The 21,679-nt window shown below is 43.4% G+C and overlaps 1 protein-coding gene across 12 annotated transcripts in view; it reads left to right on the forward strand.

Annotated features, from left to right (window-relative positions):
* OBSCN (obscurin, cytoskeletal calmodulin and titin-interacting RhoGEF) overlaps positions 1-21,679 on the forward strand; it is a 185,601-nt gene that overhangs the window by 157,313 nt on the left and 6,609 nt on the right. For all 12 annotated transcript variants that reach the window (XM_082754701.1, XM_082754709.1, XM_082754707.1 and 9 more), the window contains 20 exons: positions 163-411; positions 2,412-2,535; positions 2,862-2,992; positions 3,359-3,471; positions 5,409-5,577; positions 6,077-6,158; positions 6,769-6,969; positions 7,381-7,441; positions 8,201-8,278; positions 8,493-8,665; positions 9,534-9,560; positions 10,075-10,227; positions 10,936-10,981; positions 11,651-11,728; positions 12,450-16,119; positions 16,713-16,835; positions 17,630-17,740; positions 17,855-18,022; positions 18,774-18,896; positions 20,529-20,699. In XM_082754701.1, coding sequence (XP_082610827.1) covers positions 163-411; positions 2,412-2,535; positions 2,862-2,992; positions 3,359-3,471; positions 5,409-5,577; positions 6,077-6,158; positions 6,769-6,969; positions 7,381-7,441; positions 8,201-8,278; positions 8,493-8,665; positions 9,534-9,560; positions 10,075-10,227; positions 10,936-10,981; positions 11,651-11,728; positions 12,450-16,119; positions 16,713-16,835; positions 17,630-17,740; positions 17,855-18,022; positions 18,774-18,896; positions 20,529-20,699 — 6,051 coding nt within the window. The remainder of the gene's footprint in view (positions 1-162; positions 412-2,411; positions 2,536-2,861; positions 2,993-3,358; positions 3,472-5,408; positions 5,578-6,076; positions 6,159-6,768; positions 6,970-7,380; positions 7,442-8,200; positions 8,279-8,492; positions 8,666-9,533; positions 9,561-10,074; positions 10,228-10,935; positions 10,982-11,650; positions 11,729-12,449; positions 16,120-16,712; positions 16,836-17,629; positions 17,741-17,854; positions 18,023-18,773; positions 18,897-20,528; positions 20,700-21,679) is intronic.

A 21,679-nucleotide genomic window follows, 5' to 3' on the forward strand; every position in this document is an offset into this window, starting at 1 on the left:
CTACCTTCCCTCCTGCTGGAATAAGCGTTCCTGCATCATCTCCCTGCTCTGTGAGGGGAGAAGGACGTGATGACAGATGTTTCTTCTGCTTGTGAGGGGTTGGATGCTGCTGCTGTTTTCTTTTTACGCTGAAGAGAGAAAAGCTGTTCTTCTTGTCTGTAGGAAGGGCTTCCTCACAGCCAGCGCTGGGGACTTCTGTCCAGGCCTCGCTTCAGCGTGCTGACCAGGAGATCAAGACAGCTCTAAGGAAACTTGTGGACTCGGCGTCACTGCTTGTGACTCTTCCTCCGGGCGTGCAAGGAGCCGGTGGCCATGGCTTTCCTGGGCCCGTTCCCTCAGACCACTTGGGAGCAGCGGCTGCGCCGCCCGTTCACGAAGCCAGCACCCAAACCCAGGCTGCTGGAGGGCACGGTAGGTCTGGAATTAATCTGGAACGTGTCGCAGGGAAGTTGAGAGAGACAATGATGCTGAACACACAAATAAGGATTTATTTTTTTTTCCTCCTTGGTTTTCCGTTTTGTTTTGAGCAGCTGCAGGGTAAGAGAGGACATTCAGACCCAGGGAAACGTGGGGCTGTGGGTTGGGGTTAGGTTGGCACGAAGCTTGGGGCAGATCTTTCTGGAAATGGGATTTGGTGTGGTGGGGAAGGGAGATTGTTTTTCTCCTCATCTGCCATAAACAAGCTGGAGATTTAAGAGCCCTTCGTCAACTGCCAGAGGCTCTCCAGCATGTAGGGCACAAGTTCACCTGCAGTTCGCTTGCCCTGGAGCTTGAGGAGACTCCTCAGCAATTTATTTGCTTAACACCAATGATGTGTGTGACTGTCTCTTGCCATGGGAATGAGGCTTTCATGTCTGTGGTGTTTCTGAAACGCACGAACAAGCTGCAGCCCTTCCGCTCCTCCTTGTGCTTCTGCCCTAACAACTTGTCTGAGCTGTCTGTGTCCTGTCAGAGCATCTGGCCTCCACCAAGGTGATCCTAAAAGGACTTGTCAGGTAGCCTGCAGCCCTCAAACTCCAGACACTGTTAAAAAATAAATAAATATAAATATATAAATATATTTGTCTAAAACTTCAGAGCCATTGAATGGAATCAGACACAAAGCATCTGCTTAAAAATGGCAGGATTTTAAAACCTTTTGTTGTTGTTCTTTGAGTGGGAAGTCATCCATGCAAATAATCTGCTGAAGCAGAATTATTTAAAAATCATCAGAAGTAAAATATGAAATGGATTATTTCTTTAGTCTCAACTACAGAGAACACAGAATAGCAAATGTGATGGCTCTGCAGTTCTTTCATTCGAGGCAGCTAAAGGTCTTATCAACAGGGGAATTATTTTAATAAGATGGAGGCTTGACAACTGTCCCTTTGATTATATGTTTTAAATAAAAAGAGGGCAAATATTTTGATAGTGCTGGCAACAGGAAAGCACAAAACCATTTTCCAGCCAGCTGGGATCTCTGACCCTGCCAGTAATGCTTTGAATAATCATGTTCATCAAAGTAAAGCAGTATTATGTGCTTTCTAGAAACTGCTGCTTTCTTCCAAAACCAGCCTGCACCAAACATTCTCAGTATGTTCCCCCAAAAGCTTCTTCCCGCTGGCAAAAGTCTTCTCTTGATTTCCTCTTTTCTCAGATGGAAAAGATGAATTTTATTCTAGAGTGTAACTCTAGTAGTCAGTGTCAAAAGAAAACCAGGTACTTTTGGCATAAATGTTCAAACCACTTTTTGATGATATATTTAATCAAATAATTAGTAATAATAACAAACAAACGAACAAAAATCTCATCTGCCTTCAAGCTCCTCCATCTTTTTATTTCCTCCTTCCCGTAATGTTCAGCTGCCAAACCTTGTTCTGGTGTAATTTAAGAGCTGTATGGGGACATTTTCCAAGAACCCAAGGGAGGTGTACCAGATTACTCCTCCAAATTTGTCTATCTCCATGCAATCTGATTGCACCAGTGAATCCAAAACTGTCCTTACAATGCATAGCTTAATTGTATTATTTTTGTGTAGAAAGCTAACACCAGGCATTTCATCATAGTCACACACTGGTGGAACCCAAGTTCAATTATCTCCTAAAATGGATGCTCTGAACTAACACTTTCCTTTCAGTCATCCTACTTCTTTTTGTCCCTATTGACTGCCTTTTCTATTTGTGCTAGCATGTGTTTCTTTACAGAAAGGTTCATATAAATAAAAAATAAAAAATAATAAAAAGCAGCCCTTCGCTTCATATGGCCTTCTCAAAAGGGCCAAATTCCCCCCTTAACTTCAGTTGCACTCAGCTGAGGTCAGATGGGTTCAGCTTTGACACAAGGCAAACTGGAGATGACTCCAAAGTTTCGCTCCTGGTTTCAGCTGTGCCCTCATAGGTGACCTGTCTAACTTTCCCTATTTCTGCCACCAGACAAAGCACAAAGGCAGATTCCAGCTGAAGAGCCACGTGCACCAAAACCCAGCCTTGGCCTTTCCCATGAAGAGGCGGCGGCTGGAGCTGAGAGCGCTCAGGAGCGCACTGTTCCCATTTCCAGGTGAATACAGGTTCTGGTACACAGATTTCCAAACGTGGCAGACTTCATTATCAGAAAAGTCAGTCCTCTGTAGAGAAGCAGGTGGTGACTTGAACTGGTTCTTGTAGGTTTCTTATCGTCTTCAGAGCCCTGTTCACGCATGCAGTGTGCAAGAAGGATATAAATGCTTGGGGAGAAATTAATTCCACCAAAACTAAATTCTTCTTTTATTAATTTTAAGTAGATATTGTTTTGTCTGGTGGTTAAACACATAGACCGATAGCAAGGTATAATCCTATATCCCTGCAGTTATATGTGACTGTGTAATGATCTTTTCTTCATGAAAGAACACCACCAGCTGCAGGGGCAGGAGACTGGTACAGAAGAGAAGATGTGGTCTGGGACATACACAAGGAAGTTTATATTGAGACCACGGAAAGAACTCATGTGTACAAGACTGAGGATAAGACCCCAACAAGTAAGGAAGAGACTTATTTCAATTTCCCAAATCCTGTGATTGTCGATTGTCTTCTCTTTGGCTGATATCTCTCATTGACTGTTCTGGTGGTGGTGGTTTTTGTTTTGAAATAATTCAATGTCTTGACCAATAAATGTTTATTAAACAAAAAGTAATATGTAAGCATGAAGATAAGAAGCCTAAAGGTAATGCCAATATAAAGAAACCCAGAAGTATTACTATGATATCTCTTGATTTGATATTGAGACAATACCATATCCAAAATTGTTGGTCATGGAAATCCCGTTTGAGTAACTCAACCTAAAGCAGTACACCATGGACAAAGTTATGGTATCATGAATGCCTCAGACTTTTGTGTTTCACCAGGTCCTCCCTATATGCAAGTGACAATAGAGGACGTGCAGGTGAATGCTGGGGAGCGTGCCAAATTTCAGGCAGTCATTGAAGGAACCCCTCAGCCTACTGTGTTGTGGTTTAAGGTAAGTGCAGACGTTTCCCTGGACTGTGGAAAGGACTGCAAAGCAGTACTTCCGTGGGGGAAATCTTTTTATTCTTTCATCTTACACCTCTTACACTGATTCTGGGTCGTATCTGTAGATGCTGAGTCAGCTGCAGGTCTCCTTGGAACACCAGTCATGCACCTTGCTTTGTCTTGTCTCCATTGTCACTGAGGCTCCTTTCACAGGGAGGATGAACAGAGAGGTTTGGGGACCTAGGTGGGCAGGAGGTGTCCATCTGAGAGCCACCAAGATGTGTGCTATAGTTTTGGGGTCACGAATGGGCTTAAGAATGGTTTTGCAATTGTCAGCTGATTTCCAGGCTCTGTACCTCTTCTATAAACTGAGTAAACTGAGTGTGAGTAAGGACTGTAAGTGATCCAATGGAAAGGAACCAGAAATCATTTATTGCTCCCCATAATATTGTCGTGCTTCTCAAACAAGCCAATGTTGTTCCATAATGATTGTCTGGAACTCTTCTGTCCAAAAACCTGTTTTTGTTCACAGAATTTGTATTCTATTTTTTTCTACCTTCTGTATAAGAAGGGCAAGGATAAGCTACTCAGACAAATAAAATAACCTTAAAAAACAAACAACCCCCTCCTGCACCTACATGTGCACACCTACACATACCTGAACACATTGAAAAGATAAGAACAAGGCAAGAATATGTGATACATCCTGTTGGTGTTCTCCCAGTCTCTAACATTTTCAGCTCAGGATTATCCTGAACTTGATGAACTTTCACCTGTTCACTAACCCATAACAAAGCACTCCTCCATACATTTATTTAGTCTCCCCTTGCACCAATGTAAGCTTCTTGCATGCAGTGTCCTTTGGCAAAGAGTTCAATCCAACAATGGTATGTTGCCCAAAGCATCATACAGTGTTCTGTGAGTGCCCTTAGTTCTTGTATCAGAAAAAGTCTGTCCTTACCCACTCTTTCCAAACTATTCAGAATTTTAGACAGCTCTGTCATATCGCATTGCTAAAGCCTCCCTTCCAGGCTGAAAAGCCCCAACTTGCTCTATCAGTCCTTGTCTGGAAGCTATTACAGAGACAGCATTGCTGCAACAGTTCCTCACTCTTGGCAAACCAAGGATTTATAAAATGGTACTTTCTATCACCTTCCATGTTTCTTCCCTAATAATTTCTAACATCTGGTATGTATTTTTTGCTGTTGCTGTTTTTTTTGGTTTTTTTTTTTTTTTTCTTTTTTGACTGCCATCTGGCAGCTGGTGTTGCCATGCAGTGATCTGTTGTAATTCAAAGTTTTGCTGCAGTGTCGTAAAGAACAGCTCACAGCCCATTGTTTCTTATGGAGAAACAGGGTTGCATCACTTTATGTTTTATCTGTATTAAATTTCATCTAACATTTTTTACTGCCCAGTCAAATGGTCTCATAAGATCTGCACATCTTCATAATCTAATCTGCCCTCTATGTCATACATCCCGTCCTGTAATCTTTTTTTATGGCATTTATGGGTGTAAAGCAGAATGCATGCCAGCACAAACTGGAGACCAGGCAGGAACAAGGCTGCTGATTTTTGTGCTCTCTGGGCTGACTGCCCAGGCTTGGTGTGTTGGAAGAGATGAAACATAAACCACATAGCCCTGGTGATCCCTCCCAAGCCTGTATTCCTATGAAAAAATGTTCATAATTATAATTAATTAATAAAAAATAAAATAAAATAAAATAAAATAAAATAAAATAAAATAAAATAAAATAAAATAAAATAAAATAAAATAAAATAAAATAAAATAAAATAAAATAAAATAAAATAAATGTTGTGTAACAAAGAGAAACAGCCGTGAGGACTTCTTCAGCCAGCATCTGTTTTTCTTTCCATTTCATTGAAGAGGAGAAATATGTTTCCATCTTGGTTTTCTAGTACCAAAAAGTCCTTTCATTCTTTCAGGGCACTTCACTGCTGACAGACAGCAACAGGCTGTACCAAGGGATGGCAGGCACAACATATTTCTTAATCCTGGACAACGTTGGCTCAGAAGATGGTGGTGTCTATACCTGTGTAGCCAAAAATGCAGGAGGGGAGGTTTTGTGCAAAGCTGAGCTTGTTGTACATGAAGGTAACGTCATTCTTTCAGCTGCAGGAGTTGATGTCATAGCCCCTGAAATATTTATACTGTTGCCATCTTCTTCTGGTACTTGTATGGTTTCTGACATGTACTCCTACCTAGCAGTTGGATATTAATGGTATGGTGTGATCCAGTATAAAAGTAAATGATCTAATCACCTATACAGATGGGCAAAGGAGTTTGTTTGCTTTTTTTTCCCTGCTTGAGACCGTATGATGAACAGATATAATGGGCCACAGAAATAAGTGGGGGCTTGCCTCTGGTGGTGGTCTGCTCTTTAGCCTGAGTCCTTTGATTGCTGTCAGGTGAAGATGCAACCCCAGTGATTGTGTTGGCAGGTTTTGTCATCAGAGAACTGCACCTAATTCTGTGCAGAAGTTTAGAGGAGCCCTGTGTAGTTTCCTGCTTTACCCTGTCCTGAGGTAACTTTATATACTGGTATATATCATGATCTGAATATTAACCCTTACATTTTTCTTCATTTCCAAAGCTAAGAAAGACCAAGCAGCAAAAAAAGTGGCCACCCGGAGAAAACTCCATTCCCTGTACGAGGTTAAGCAGGAGATTGGAAGGTAAAGGAATTTCCCAACGTTACAGCATCACACAGGAGTACAGCTAATTGCCCATCTCAGCTGCTGAGCAGCAGCAACCAGAGGCAGAAGGGGGTCCCAGCTGTGAAAAAGTAGGGAATGGGGAAAGGACTGGCAGAAGTGGGAGGTCACCCCACTGCAGGTGGGCTGGAAACACTTTTCTGAGCTTTCTGCCAGGCTGGGAGAGTCCATAGAGCCTGTAGGTCCAGGTGGCTCCAACCAAAGAAATACCAGCCAGAAGCTGGCAAAAAAGGTGCCCAGGTATGGCCCTTGGGCAATATTAGCCTCAAAAGCCCACAGCAATGTACTTACAAGCACTGTGTCCATCCAAGGGGTCCAATAGCATCAGCCTTTGCCAGCACAAACCTTCAGCACCTGAAATTCCTTTTCCTTCGATGGGAACTCATTGCTTAGTTTTGGAGACAGCCGGGAGAGGGCAATAGCAGCTCGCACACAGGATAATCAGCTTTGGTGGAGTTTCAGCCCTGAGCAGTAGGAGCTGAAAAAGGCTGGGGAGTGGAAAGGTCCACACCTGCAGTGCAGGGGGCTTTGAACCGAGTCTGAGCAGGGCTTGTCCTTTGATTTTACACAGAGGGTGCTTCAGCTTTGTGAAACGAGTTGTGCATAAAGGGAACAGAGTGTCTTGTGCTGCCAAATTCATCCCTCTGCGAAGCAAAACGAAGGCTCGTGCACATCAGGAGAGGGATATTCTTGCCTCTCTGTCCCACGACAGAATTACCAGGCTGCTGGATCAGTTTGAAACACGGAAGACACTGATTTTGATTCTGGAGTTGTATCCTTTTCTGTGCTTCTTCTCTGAGGAGGCTGGGAAGTATTCGGTTCCTCAGGCAGACATCAGTTATTAAATAGCAAAGCAAAGAGACATTTTTAGTTTTTGCCTGAGATTAAAATAAAACAAAACAAAACAAAAAATCTTTCCCCACTCTACAGGATAACATAGCTATGTGCACTCCTCACTGAAGTACTATGTTTCTGATGTTTTAGGAAAAGCTATGATACTTACATATACAAATGGGAACGGGTTGTTAAGCACCAAAGATCTTTTCTGAAATATCTGGAAGCGAATGACTCGGTTTGCAATGAGATCTCATGAATTCTGCTCGCTGTTAGTTGAGCAGAGGTGGCTACAGAGTAAAAATAGTAATTTAACTGTAGCCGTATTTGCCCTTAATGCCATTGTGAGATGCTCCAGCGAGGAGCTCCTTGACCGTCTATTCAAGAAGAGTGTCGTCACTGAAGCAGAGGTAAGCTTTCCTTCTCATTTGCAAGTCTAGAGCTGGTGGGTAACACCTGTTTCTTCAACAGAGAATAACTTCCAGCTGCATTTTCTTTTTCCAGTGTGAGGAATATCTCTGAGCCATTGATAATCTGTTAAAAGAGAATCAGGATTTAAAATGTGTTCCCATCAGCTTTTATTGCTCAGTTTCTTCAGGGAATGACTAGAAACTACCAGTGATTTTGTACACCAGCATCACGTTCAGCCTAATACACACTATGTTTGCTGATGCACCATTTCTTTGCTATCTGTCACCTGGAGATCCCATATCTTCACTTGTTTAATATTGTAATGCTTTGAATGCTTCATCCCTTCACAGTTGTACAGGTATCCAAGGGCTGAAATTAAAGTTTCTAAGATGGTGGGTTTGTTTTTTTTTAATATTTGGTACACAAAGCTCAAAATGTTTCACATCTCCTGTCTAGTAGCCAGGTTTCCCATATTTATTGCTAAAATTGATTTTTTCAATTTTCAATTCAATTAGGGCTTTCTCCCATTAGGCACAGCTTCATTCCACACAGTAGTGTTTAGTTCACATCTTATTTCAACTGCAAGAACTAATATAAGAAATCCAGTTCACTTTTAAAAGTATTCCTTGTTCAGTCTCTTCCTCTCTTACACAGAAAAAAAAAATGAAACCATTGGTGGAATCAGGGACCTTCTTAATTTAATATTAATGTTTAATGCTTTAATGACTAGTTGTTTAATATCTTGATGATTTTTTTAGGTCAAATTGTATATCAAGCAAATTTTGGAAGGAGTCAAATATCTTCATGACAACAACATCCTACATTTGGACATCAAGGTAATGTGCAGTGACAGGTCTAGTTTGTTGTTGCTTCTTGTTGGCCAGGGAATGGGTGTTTTCCATTTGATTTGTTCTTACAACTGAAAATATTGCCTGTTCTCAATAAAAGTTTGCTTATTTTATAATTTATTTTGATTTATTTTATTTTATTTTATTATTTTATTTTATTTTATTTTTATTTATTTTATTTATTTTATTTTTATTTTACCAGCCTCTGAATATCCTCATGGTTTATCCTGAAAGGGAAGACCTTAAGATCTGTGACTTCGGATTTGCTCAGAAGATCACCCCCTTTGAGCCCCAGTTCAGCAGATATGGGTCTCCAGAGTTTGTTGCCCCAGAAATTGTTTCTCAGTCACCAGTGTCAAAAGCAACTGATATCTGGTAACCTATTGTCTTTCTAAAAACCTTTTGCACTAGACTGCCAGAATTTTGGGCTTCTAGATTGAAATAAATGTTTTCTTAGAAATACCTTGTGACCTTGTACTGTGTGCACATTCACTCCATAGGGTAATTAGTTGTAGATACATCAAACTATTTTGCAGTGGATAGGCTTCATTATCACAAGCTCAGTATCCTCTGTGGGGATACTGTTGTGCAGAATCACGTGCTGTTGGTCACACCTGCAATGTCTGCAATGTACCACACGCTTATAGGTACAAACAGGGCACTGCAAGTGAGTAATACTGCACGTTGATAGAGAAGGTGCAGTAAAAAAGTTAACATTTAATAAGTAACTGGACTCGTGATGATATGAAAAGAAACTAAAAGTGAACATGGAGAATCCCAAACTCTATTTAAGGAACTATTTTTTAAGGAACCCTATTTAAGAAGCTATTTAAAGCTTCTTCTTTCTATTTTGGTCACTCATTATTGAACTCTGATAGCTAATTAATGCAAAGGAGCATCTTAGAGAAGCCGATCTTTCATAAAGAGGCAGAAACTAGAGAGAACGATCCCAGGAGGCTTTCTAGAAAAGGCAAACAGTCTCTAAAAAGTATTTTGAGTCTTTGTCTCTACCTGTGCTTTAAAAATGGAGGAATACTTGAGACCAATCTTATAAAATGCTGAAAGAAAAAAAAAAAAAAAAGGTGAAAGCAAAAGCTTTTGGGATTTATTTTCCTTGGAAAGGTGGGGAGTAGAAAGTTATCTTACTGTGCTAAGGTGTCTAGTGGCAGGAAAAGGGGCTGTGTGCTTGAGAAGGAGGGAGAAAGTGATGGACATCTGACATTTGTGTTCTTTCTCTCCTCAGGGCTGTTGGAGTCATCACATATTTAAGGTAAATAAATCTGCTTGGACATACTTATTCAATATCCCCTTGCCAGTCAGAGCCCTCCAGCACCTTCCAGTGAAGGATCTGAATGAGTGAAGCATCAAATCCTTCGGCGATTTATTTTATTTTCTCTTTCGGTCACTCTTTTCTGTGTCACCAAAGGCTTTGGTCACTGTCCCTGCCTAAGGATTTGACAGCTGCTCTCCTCAGCAGTGAGAGTGATGGATTGGGTTCAGTCTTTATCTTGCTCATTTTAGCCACCATCCTACTGTAGCTGTGAAAAGTCAGACCCTAAATTCCTTATCTGTGAGTAAGGGATAAATAATTCAGTCAGATGTTGAGTAATGCTGTAGTAAAAGATGCTCTGTTAATGGATGCACTGTTCACAAGCATTGCAAGTCCCATGCATGGAGTCCCTCAGGCCTCTTCAAGCCCCACATAAATGTGTGCTCCTATTGTTGAACAGCAAGTAAAAATCTAAAATCTGTCTCCTTTTACTTTATGGCATTCAATGAAAAAGCCTAACATGCAAGTCTCCATTTGCCGGGGAGAATGACAGAGGAACACTTCTAAATATCCAAAATGGAGAAATTTCATGGACTATCCCTGATTTTGTTCACCTGAGTGAAGATGCAAAGGATTTTATAAAGTGGATCCTACAGCAGCACCCCAAGTGAGTGCATTTTCGTGCTTCCTACAGACAGCGTGCAAAGATGCTGGTGTCTTAGCAGGCAGATCTCAGCTCATCAGAGCTGCAGTTGCTTTGAAAAGTGGACAGTTGAGCGAGGTGTGGTGTGTAATGCCCTAATTCTTCTTTATTCACTACCCAGAACACAGTTTGCCAAAGAGCTCTGCTTCTGGTATGGCAATGTCTTTAGTCCCTAGCTCCAGGCAGATGAGTTTCTGAAATGACATGGGGAAGTGGGAAGAGCTAGCACTGCTACAGAGGGAGTTATGGGGGAATTAAACAATATGAACCACATTTATTAAGCAGTCTCAAGCACAAAAGGAGGCTTGAAGGCATGTATAGAGGTCATTGCTTTTTAATTTCATTTCTATTCTTTCTGCCTGGTGCCAAAGCTATGTGTGCTTTGGTCCTTTAAAGAGTTCGAGTCCCTCGTGGGAGTGCTCTTGATGCCCTTGAACAGGCTCCCTACAGTGTGCCGTGGGATCTTCCTGCTGGAAATGTGGGATTTTCCCATGGAAATCTTGGGTTAAAAGCTTCTTTCTGTCTCTGTGGCTTCTAAACTCCAAAAACAGAAGCAAAAGAGCATACACAAATGTGTATACGTGTCCATATGAAGCAGGCACATTCAAGAAGATTTTGTGGTTGCTGTTTGAAGTGACTTGCTACTAAAATGGTTATCTTTTCTCTTATCAGAGACAGGCCTAGCGCTTTGGACTGTCTTTCCCACAAGTGGTTCATGGTAAGTTTGCCCTTGTTCTTTACTAAAACCATAAAAATGAATTTAGGATGAAAAAGACCTTTGAAGGGGCAGCTCTTGATAACTTATTGAGGCTGCTTGATAATTATTTGCTGTTTTATTTTTTCTCTTCTACTTTCTGTCCTGTACAGAAATGCAGGCATGGCTCTCCAGAAAGAGGAGACACAGTAGTGTTTACTTGCCAGGATATCTTTCCTTTCGAAAGGTTACTACTGACATGAGCAAATATAACATGTCTGTATACAGAGGAAACTCTGGATTTTCAGAAGGAAGTTATGGTTTATATTTAGGTGCCATAAATCTCTAAGGAGGAAGACAAAAAAAAAAAAATTAAAAAAAAAATGAAATAATAATTAAGGAAATTTACTGAATCACGTACATAGAACAAGGCTTGCTTTTATCATTGAAAAACTGATATTGCCTACAATGTAGCCATAATGAGATTGTAGAATTTGTTCTATTATAACTTTCCTAAATTAAACAATTCTGGGAGGAGTCAGTCCTTAAAAACAAAAACAAAAACAAAAACAAAAACAAAAAAAAAAAACAAAACAAAACAAAACAAAACAAAACAAAACAAAACAAAAAACTTTTCTGGAAATGCAGTCAGGATCTTTAACCACTGATTTTCCTCTCCTTTCTACCTGGCAGCACAATCTCCCACTTGAAACAGCTCATTTCATTAACACCAAGCAGCTCAAATTCATTGTGACTCGGAGCAAGTGGCAGGTGAGTTGGCCTTAATCTATGATAGTTCTTTTTAATTAAATATTTTGCAGTTACATTAGAACCTTTTAAAGTCTGTTGTGCTAGGCCAGTGAGCACAGCAGAGACCTCAGCTTGGCTATGAATGGGGAATAAGCCCAGAAGTAATATGGATGTGGCAGAAATAAATCACCCAGGCTTTTACTGTAGTCCTGGGTTGTGTGCAGTGCTTTTCCACCAGGCACTGAAACAAGGATTAAAACCTGCCTTTAGGTATGTAGAGGAGAGTGGGTTTCTACATTCCTGCTGTAGTCAGCAGAAATTTTGGCTTTTACTTTGGTTTTCTGTGTGTGTGTGCGTTTTTCTCCCAGTCTGTACTCCTGTCTGCGATTGCCCCGACCCAGGTGCAGCACCTTGCACTTATCTAATGTGTTTGGTTAAAAACTCTTTCTCCATCTGCTTTGAATGGCCAAATTGTCTTTTAAAATCTCAGACCAGGTCCAGTTTCTCTGTTTACAAGAGCAAGTATGTTCCCTGTAGTCAATACGGTTTCATCTCTGTGAATGGGAGATGAGGGAGGCTCAATGAACAACAAAGGCTTAGCCTGACTATCTGTAAAAGGGTGGCAGCATTATTTTACTAGTATTGTGTTTTTTAGGGTGCAGGAGATCATTTTCGTAATTTTGCTTTACCATGCTCCACCATGTCTCCAGCTGATCGTGCTGTATTTTGTGTTGGCTTTCAGCGGTCCCTGATGTGCTATAAATCCATCCTGGTGATGCGATCCATCCCAGAAATCCTGGAAGGGACTCACGACAACACCTCCCTGGCCATCTCCCGGCATCTGATCGAGGAAAGCACTTCCTCCAGCACTAGCGGCTCCTCTTCAGACAACGAGAACTCGCACTTCCCCAAGAAGAGGCACTTTGGCTCTGCCCCTGAGCTGCACTTGTCCATATTTGATACCCCAAGCAGCCAGGAGCCTCCAAAACATGCAAGAGAAGAGAAGCACTCCAAACTCTCTATCCCTCCTATAAAACCCATGAGGAAGAAGTACGCTGCAATGAAAAGTGAAGCGAAGGACAAATCACCTACAGAAAGCAAAGAGCTCATGACAGGTATTTTAAAAGAGCAAGAGGAGGGGCTTCAGCCCAGAAGTCGAGATGAAAGAGCAGAGCTGTCCCAAAGAAGTGGTGCAGCTGAATCTTCATCAGTGAAGACTTCCTCAGAAAATGCATCAGATCTATCTCAAAAACAAAAAACAGACATACTTTTATCTGAAAAGGACAAAACTGAAAAGGGTCTGGATGGGGCAGAAAAGCCACCTGTGTGTGTTCCTAGACAGAGCGTCATTAAAAGCACTTTCTACAGCCAAGCAGCTGAACTACCTGCAAGGACGCCTTCCTCACCCAGCAGGGAGCTCAGGAGGCACTTGGACAGAGCCAGAAGAACCTTCCGGAAAGCTGGATATTCAAAAGTGCCCCTCAGTGGTCTCCGTGAACCCCTCCTGGAACAGTTTGAACTGGAGGAAGAAGAAGGCAAGTCTGATGATGATGATCACAGGGAAAGCCTGCTGGGTTCCTTGACCAAATCCGCTTCGTTTGATACCGCCAGGAAACCTCCCCATCCTGCTATTGCTGGGTCTAGCCGGAGTCGTTCCCTGGATGACTACAGGCTGAGGACCTCCAGGTCAGTGAGGGAGCAAGATATTTTGGAAGAAGACTGTGATATAACGGCACAGGAAAGTTGCCCTGAGGGCAGCGAGCACTGCGACATATCTGCGGGGCCAGGCAAGGGATGCTCTGCAGGCACTTCAGAGCAAGAGGACTTCAGGAGAGCCAGTAAGGATCATTCAGAAGAGCAGCTCTCTCCTTCCACACAATGTGAGGGTAATGGGTGCCCAGCTGTTTGTGTGCAACAGCTAGACAGGCTTCCAGTGTCGCCTCAAAGGAGCGAGAACAGGAAACATTTACTGAAGAAGTCAAAAGCTACTTACGTGGAGGAGGAGGCTGGAGATTTGGAAGGCAAAAGCCCCATTCTGTCTGCCCAGCACTCAGATGTAACTGCACCATCAGCTCAAAAACATGAAATCAAGGAGGATAAATCTCCCTCTGGCAGTGCTCGTGACACAGTTTTTCAGGAGGGTGTGCAGGCCGTTTTGACTGTCCCACAGTCAGAGACCACCTCCAGGTCAGCCCCTGGCAGTACGAGAGGAGCCTACCACCTGCCCCAGGAGTCTGCTCGCAGCACCGACACCCATCCCGAGCTGAAAGGTGAGGGCTTCCTCATCAAAAGGACAGCCCCAGCTCCACCTTGGGAAGACAAAAGGCAGAAACATTCGAATGAGAAGCCTTCTGCTCACAGCGTTGCCGAGTCTGATCTCATGGAGCACAAAAGCTCTTCTGTTCCAACAGGTCCACAGACAGAAACTGATTCAATTCCAGTGTGTAAAGAAAAAAGCCAGCAACTTTCTGATCAAAGTATTCCAGCACCTACTGGCATGGAGGGCAAACAGCCAGGTGTCCCATCAGCTCTGCAAACAGCTGGTGAACATGCTCACCAGAAGCCAAAGACCTACAAGGAGGTGAGATCCGCTGCTCTGGAGGATGAAGGACTAAGTATTGCAGGGATCGCTCCACTTTCAGCCCACGGTGGTGAAAGGGAAGCCCACAAAAAGGCTTCTGTTCATGCAGACACGACACCAGCCATCCTACAGGGAGAGCACCCCGTTGTTTCAAAAGTCCTGCCACCAAAACCGATGAGAACTGCTATTGCTGACAGAGCACGGCACGCTGAAAGGGAGCAGCCAGCTCACAGCAAGGAGAGGCTGGCTGCTCTGAGGAGCGAAGGCTCATCTGTTCCCAGTTCGGTCCATGAAGCTGAAATTCTGGGGAAATCTGGACTCCAGAAGGCTTCTCAGGGCAGTGGCGTGGTGCCTGCTGCTCCGGAGGGCAGACACACGGCTATAGCTGTTTCATCCCAAAATACTGGCCTCCCTTCAGTCTACAGGAGGGAAAAGCAAGAAGATCCAAGGGCATCGCTTCACAGTGAGGTGAGATCTGCTGTCACAACCAGTGGAAGCCCAGAGGTGGGACAGACTTCACCTGCTCCTTGCCCCGAGGCTGGAAGTCAGGTGTTTGAGCAGCACAAGGCCGTCTATCCTGGTGGCAAATTTTCTGCTGCTCTGGAGGGCACGCGTCCAGGTATTTTAAGTGCTCCACAACCAGGCGTTCAGTCTCCGGCTGCAGTCTATCAGCTAGAATATGAGGAACATCTAAAGGTTTCTGGTGAGGGGAGAGACACTGCCTTAGAAAGTGGAAGCTGTGATGATGGAAAAACTGTCCCACCGCTGCTCCACAGGGATCGAGGTCAGGAGCTCTCCCATCACAGGTCTTCTTTTTACAGCGATGAGGAGTCTGCTGTGCTGGAGGGCTTAGTGGACGAGATGGTTTCCCTCTCTGAAGAGATGAATGTTTGGGCAGAGTCAGTTTCTGGCCAGGAGGAATGCAGAAAGCACCTCTCTCCAACCACAGAGATGTTCTACAAACGCCCCGATAGCCAAACACCCACGGACACCTCCTGCCCTTCAGTACAAGGGGGTGAAAGAGAAGTCTCTGAGCTGGATGACCTCGCAGAACCCTACCTTGCTGTGAGCGAGGAGCCAGAGGCACCAAAAGGGCAGGGGGCACAAACGGTTCCCCATGAATGCGAAGACCTGGAGGATTTAGCATTCGAGAGCCTCAGTTCCAGCCAAGCGAGCGTTTCCCCGACGGAGAGCTTGGATGCCGAGAAAACACCCGGTGATGTGCCCGTGAGCAAGGACACCGGCAGACACCCAGAAGTTTCTCTAGTGAAAATCAAAGACCTGTCGGATGAAGCACCCAGTCCTGCCAGCGGAACTCCAAAACTCGACATATCAGAGGTGGAGCCTGCCTATTTGAATTTCTCCGACCTGTACGACATTGTCTATTTTCCCTTTGAATTCATGAACTTTAGGAAGCCCCCGCCCAAACCGACGGGCAGGCGGTTTATACCTTTTAGTGAAAGGGCAAGGGCGAGGTCACCTCCTGCAGGACACCTGCATAAGGATAAAAGGCTGTGCATCCGAGAGGAGGCAGAAGGGAAGAACAGGAAGAACCATTTGGAAATATCTGAGGACTCAAAAGCAGCCAGCCTCTTGGTCACGGGAAAAGGGTCGGAGAGCCATAGGGAAATGTACGGCCCCCAAAAGGACTCAAGTGGCAAGCAGAAAAGCTCCTTCTACAGCAAGCCAGGACTCTTTAAACCCTATGGAAGGTCTCACTCGGTGGAGCAGTCAGTGGAGCAAAGTCTGAAGAAGAAAGTAAAAGCTTCTGTTGCCCATATTTCAAGGATCCTAAAAGGAAAGACATCTCCAGAGCCAGAGACAGAGGAAGGTAAGTATTCTATTCTGTGCCTTCATAGATTAAGTACTAAATCCGCCTCTTTCTTTTTCCCAAGTGTATCTGAGGCTGTGGTTAGATGGTCATTGCAAAACGGGCAGTGGCAGGTCATGAAATGAGCTGTCCTCAGCCCCACCACTAGCTCTCTGTTAGCGGCCCGCTCCAGTGCAGAGTCAGCTGGGTTAATCTGCTGATGGCAGCAGCTGAATTCCCCTGCCCGAGTGTGCACGAAAGCTGTGCAGGCCTCCATCTGCAGCTATCATCTGGCCATGACAAATCTTCAAGGCTAAAGAGACTGGGTGAAGTTGGTAAAGTCGCCCCGGCTGCATACCTTGATGATATTCATGTCTGGACCACAGAATCTGTCCTTATTTCTCTGCCACCCCTAGATACACCCCGCTCTTCCCATACATTCTCCTTGTAATGGCTGTCACAGCCTTTTCTAAAGGCTCCTGACTAAAGGCTCCTTAATAAGGACACTTCTGTCTGCCAAGCTATTTTTGCATGAATGGCAGAACTCTGCTGTAAATGCATGCCACGGGAGGAATGACGGCCTTGAATGACTTCTCATCCTTTCTTTGAAACAGACTTCGGTGAGCTGGGGAGTGAGGTAACAGAAAAAGAGCCCTTGACAGGGGCTGAAGGATCTCTGAAGTGGAAATCAGGACTTGCTTCCTTCAAATTACCAAGCCTCATGCCAAAAGAGAAAGGTATTGCTGTTGCATAAGTCACCAGTTAGTTTTATTATGAAGCATCACCAATACATATGTGTGAATATCAGTCCTTTATACTGATACATATAGTTTCTATCAGTACTGTATAGAGTGTCTTTGCTAAAACTGTTTTTTCGTGCCATTGCTTGCAAATTGGAACCATTCTAGGAAACCACAAAAGACAACTAAAACCTACTTGAAAACTAAAAAAGAAAGAAATTGAGCATCTTAGGGTATCCAATGGAGTATCCAGTTGGGAGAAGTGGGGAATTGTGAATCCCTGTGCTAGGGACCTGCATGCATGTGTAAAGACCAAACAGTTGTAACAGGCAGCACTGTGAGATGAGAAATAGTAGGGCAGCCCAATAAATGGCTATTTTTTCTCCGTCTGTATCCATCTTTTATTTCATCCTCCTTCTCCTCATGTTGTCTTGATCTGATTCCCATGTCCTTGAGATGCCTTCATTTAGTTTTACCCACACATTTACACCAGCTCAGCAGAAAACTCCTGCTGTGACTTATTCTTCCTCCCCTCGGAGGGGTTCTGCTGCTGTAGATGTACCAGCAGGGCTGCACAATGCTCGTGTTCCCCAGATCCATCTCAGTTATCACGTGTGGGCAGTCACACTGTGCCTGCATGCCCAGTGGATCCTCTGAAAACCAAATTCTCTGAAAAAACAGAAAGAATGTCAGGGCATGAACAGAATGCTCTTAAACTGAACAAAAATGCTTTACAACCCACGTAGCACTCCTTTTCGCTCTGCGTCAATACTTTTTTCTCTTCTTCACAGCACCTTTGTTCACTGAAGAGCTCCTAGACCAGGCAGCTGCAGTAGGACAGTGCGTAACACTGTCGTGCCGGACGGCGGCTCACTCCTCCCTGCACATCAACTGGTTCAGAGGTGACGTTTGCACCCCTTTTGGGAGACCCCAGCCTCCAGGACAGGGGTGCAGGGAAGGTTTAGGCACCTGAATTTGCAGGGTACTTATTTTTTCTCATGCCTTTTGCCTTTCAGATGGGATACCTGTCCACAGCAGCAGTCGGATCCTCATCTCATCCACACTCAAACACTTCCAGCTGTTAACTATTCTCTCTGTCAGTGCCGATGATTTTGGCGTTTACACCTGCGTGGCCACCAACACCCTGGGTTCAGCATCTACCTCTTGCATCATGAGAAAAGCAGGTAAGAGAAGAATCTAGATTTTTTTGTCTCTTTTGAGTGCTATACACAGAGCTGGTCAGCCCTTGAGGATTTATCCCTCACCAGATTGTTAGTTTTGTTGATTCCCCTTATGCTAGATGCAAGAAGCCAGCTGAAATCACGAGACTCTGTGACTTGAGAGTTAGAAGCAGGGTAGATTTAAAAAATAATAATACAAAAGGTTATCTGTAATAGCTAATGCAGCAGGCATTCAGGAGTGTGGACAGAGAGAGAGATGCTGAGGATTAACAAACTTCACAAAGCTGGTTTAGTTCAGCAAGCAGATTTTGAAGCTGAAGGCAGCCACAGGTTTAGGGGTGGCAGTACTGCCACCAGGAAAATGTGACCTGTAAATACCTGTGAAGTGAGATTCATGCAAATGTGTTCAGGGGAAATTTTCTCCCTTGGCAGCTCTCATCTACAGCCACAGCCCTTGTTTTCTGGTGGCGTGGCACATTTTGCAGTGTTTGTTCCCTTTTTTTCGCCCTTTAGTCTCTCTCCTGGATTTAGAACCAGTCTAGTAACCATGTGGTTATAGAATCAGACTCCAAAATCTTCATATTGAGTTTAAACTAGGCACAACTAAACTGCTTCCACTAGGAATGTGTCTGTATGTATACATGCACATATATATGGAAGTAGAACATCTGTAACTCAAATGCTGGCTGTCCGGGTGTGCACCACAGCAGTGCTGCTGCTAACACTCACTGGTTGTCGTGCCTCCTCTCGACAGAAGTTCCTCCCAGCCCTCCACCCCCTGACATCGTGGAGGTCTACGAGGACAGAGTGCAGGTGGTCTGGAAGCCCGTGGAAACCAACACCCCCGTCCATTACACCATCCAGTGCAAGAGTGAAGGTAAAGTGGAGCTCTGCCTTTCTGCCTTGCAGAGAACATCTTGATTTGTTTGATCTCTCCACCAGCTGGATGTATTGTTTTTATTCAGAAACAGCCTTGCTTTAGCTCCCTCATTTGGAGTTAGGAATGAAATAATTATACACTAATAACATCCACAGCAGCGGTGGTTAGCAGATGATATCATCCTATATCTGGTACAGTCTGTGGAGAAGGATGGTCCATCAAAAAGGCAGTTCTCCTTACACTAAACAGACATGTTTTCCTTTTCCATTGATGCAGGACATTTAGGGTAGACAGCCAAATGACCCACGTTTGACAGAACTGCATCCCATCCCTTTTGTTCTCTTCCAAGGCTTGATTTAGAGCCTGATGAAATCCATGGATGTTTTCTTGTTTAATTCCATGAACTTTGAACCAAATCACTGAGTCTGTTCTGTCTCTCTTGGGATTATTTTTGTTGTCTTTAAGAGTACTGTGATTGTTTGTCACTTCTATTGCAGTCACGCGTACATCACCCTTCGGATTGTACTGCTCTGTGCTCCTTTTAGTTCTCCAAACACTTAATTCTGCATTAACACTAATGTACCCTTTTATTCTGAAGCTGGTACCAGTTGTTTTTCCTCCAACACACCTTTCTTTATTGTCATTCCTTTTGACACATCTATAGCCAAGACTTTAGAGAGGATGCCAGATGCAAGTTATTCTAGGTAGGAAGAAAACCAGGAAACTGCATCTACAATCTTCAATCACATTCTGTGTTTTTGACAGGAACAAGTGAAATCCTACTTTCCTGAACACAGGAGGATTAAGATAAACAGAAAAAATAATCCTTGTTTTATGCATGACAGTAGGCTTTGACATGCTGCTTTTTCTGAAACTTGTCTGATTTTAAGCTCCTTCTTATACATACACACACCCTAATTCCACCAGTACCCAGCAAAATCATTGGTACCTTTGTTTCAGGTGGGGAATTATTGCCTTTGCTACAATTTGAGGCTCTCTGTCAGTGTTTATTTGAATGAAGGAATGGGTTTAATCCTGAACAATCTCAGGGAGTTTGAGCTTGAGCACAGCAGTGATGACAAAGTGTGGGACACAGCACTATGTGAAAGGCTTGCTGCTAATTTTCAGGTTCACACCTTAGTCCCATGGATGATAAATCCAAGACAAACCTATAATTTCATTTCCCTGATATATCACCTAAGTTTTATAAAAGCCGATTGAACTTGAAACCTCAGTTTGAAATACTGGGTTTGCTAGGAGGGTGTTAATTAAAGGTTTTCTGCTGAAATCCTGCAGCTCATGATTTCAGCAAGATTCAAGACAGAGCCAAAGGGAAAATAAGGTGATTTTGTTGGGCTTTTGTTTGGAGTTCATGATATATATTTGCATTTGAGATTGGTGGCATGAATTAGTTAAACAGAAACCATACAGGAAAGTTTCACCATTCCTCTGAAACACTATTGCCACACCTTGGACTGATCAAACATAAACCAGCTGACTTTGGAAGAGGTGAGTTTGCCACATTGACAACTAGTTACACCATGCACAAAAGTAGGCCATATCAGGTAGGTTTTTCGTCTTGACCATCCTAAATGAGTCCTAATTTCTTTCTCTCTTTCCTTGGCTAAGATGGGGACTGGACAACTCTTGCTGCTGACATTGCTGACTGCTGCTACTATGCCAAAAACCTCTCCAGGGGATTTATCTACTGCTTCAGGATTGCCTGCACCAGTAAAGCAGGCATGGGCCCTTACAGCAGCCCATCTGCCCAAGTGAAAATCAGCGGGAAGGATCAAATGGGTAAGAGCACTGAGAGAGCATCGTGTTCGTCCTGCATCTAAATAATTGCACTCTTTTAGGTGCGGGTCCAGAAATCAAGGACAAGTGCATCAAGACCAATGCCACTTGGCTCAAGGTGTTTTAGGGCTTCCCCCTCTTTGGTTTTCTTAGTTAAAAGTAAATGATTTTCTAATTCAGGACAGAATTAGGGGAATATCTGTGCAAGGCATCTGGAAACTCTAGATGGCCTCCTGAAGACACACTCAGTTTTCCACATGAGGTCATGAGGTCTGGGACAACAACCAGGTTACATGAGGCACTGATCTATTCATGTTCATCTGCTTCTGTTGAAAGCCCTGGATCTGCTCCTTCTCATAGACACAATCGTAATTAATTCATGTTAATTCATGCGCTCTGGTTTATACTTGTGAGTAGCCTTCCTACTGTGGTGTGTTTTTCAGCTGTATTTTCTCTCCAAAGTAAACCAAGCTCAAATTACTTTTTTTTTTCTTTTTTTTTTTCTTTTTTTTTTTTTTCTGTTTGAATACTTTGTACTATTCACTCATTTTGTTTTGTTTCTTTGTTTGTTTTTTTTTTGAAGAAATCCATGACCCCACAAAAAAATACACCCTTGTAGCAAAATATTTTCTTCCAAGAAGTGAAAGGATGGTCTAACTGGAATTTCCTCCCAGTGGAGGCTATTCCTTTGTGAAAGTCAGTTCACAGAGATATTTTTAACTCACCCTAAGTCCTCTGCTTTCCCTTGACCCAGGATTCATTGACAAATACATGGCTCCTTTGCAGTCATTCCCTAAAAGGCCCTTACTGTCAGGTTCCTTTATTTCAATGCATCCAGCATTTCTAAGCAGATGCTTTTTTATGCCAGGGGATGCTGCAATATTTCCAGGGAGCACTTAGGCAGAATCGTAGCCCAGAACTAGAGCAACCAACTTCAGCTTCTTCCCAGTATACCCAACCAAAATAAGTTTCTGATCCTTTAG

The sequence above is a fragment of the Aythya marila genome, assembly GCF_965140915.1.
Source record: "Aythya marila genome assembly, chromosome: 2".
Lineage (NCBI taxonomy): Eukaryota > Metazoa > Chordata > Aves > Anseriformes > Anatidae > Aythya > Aythya marila.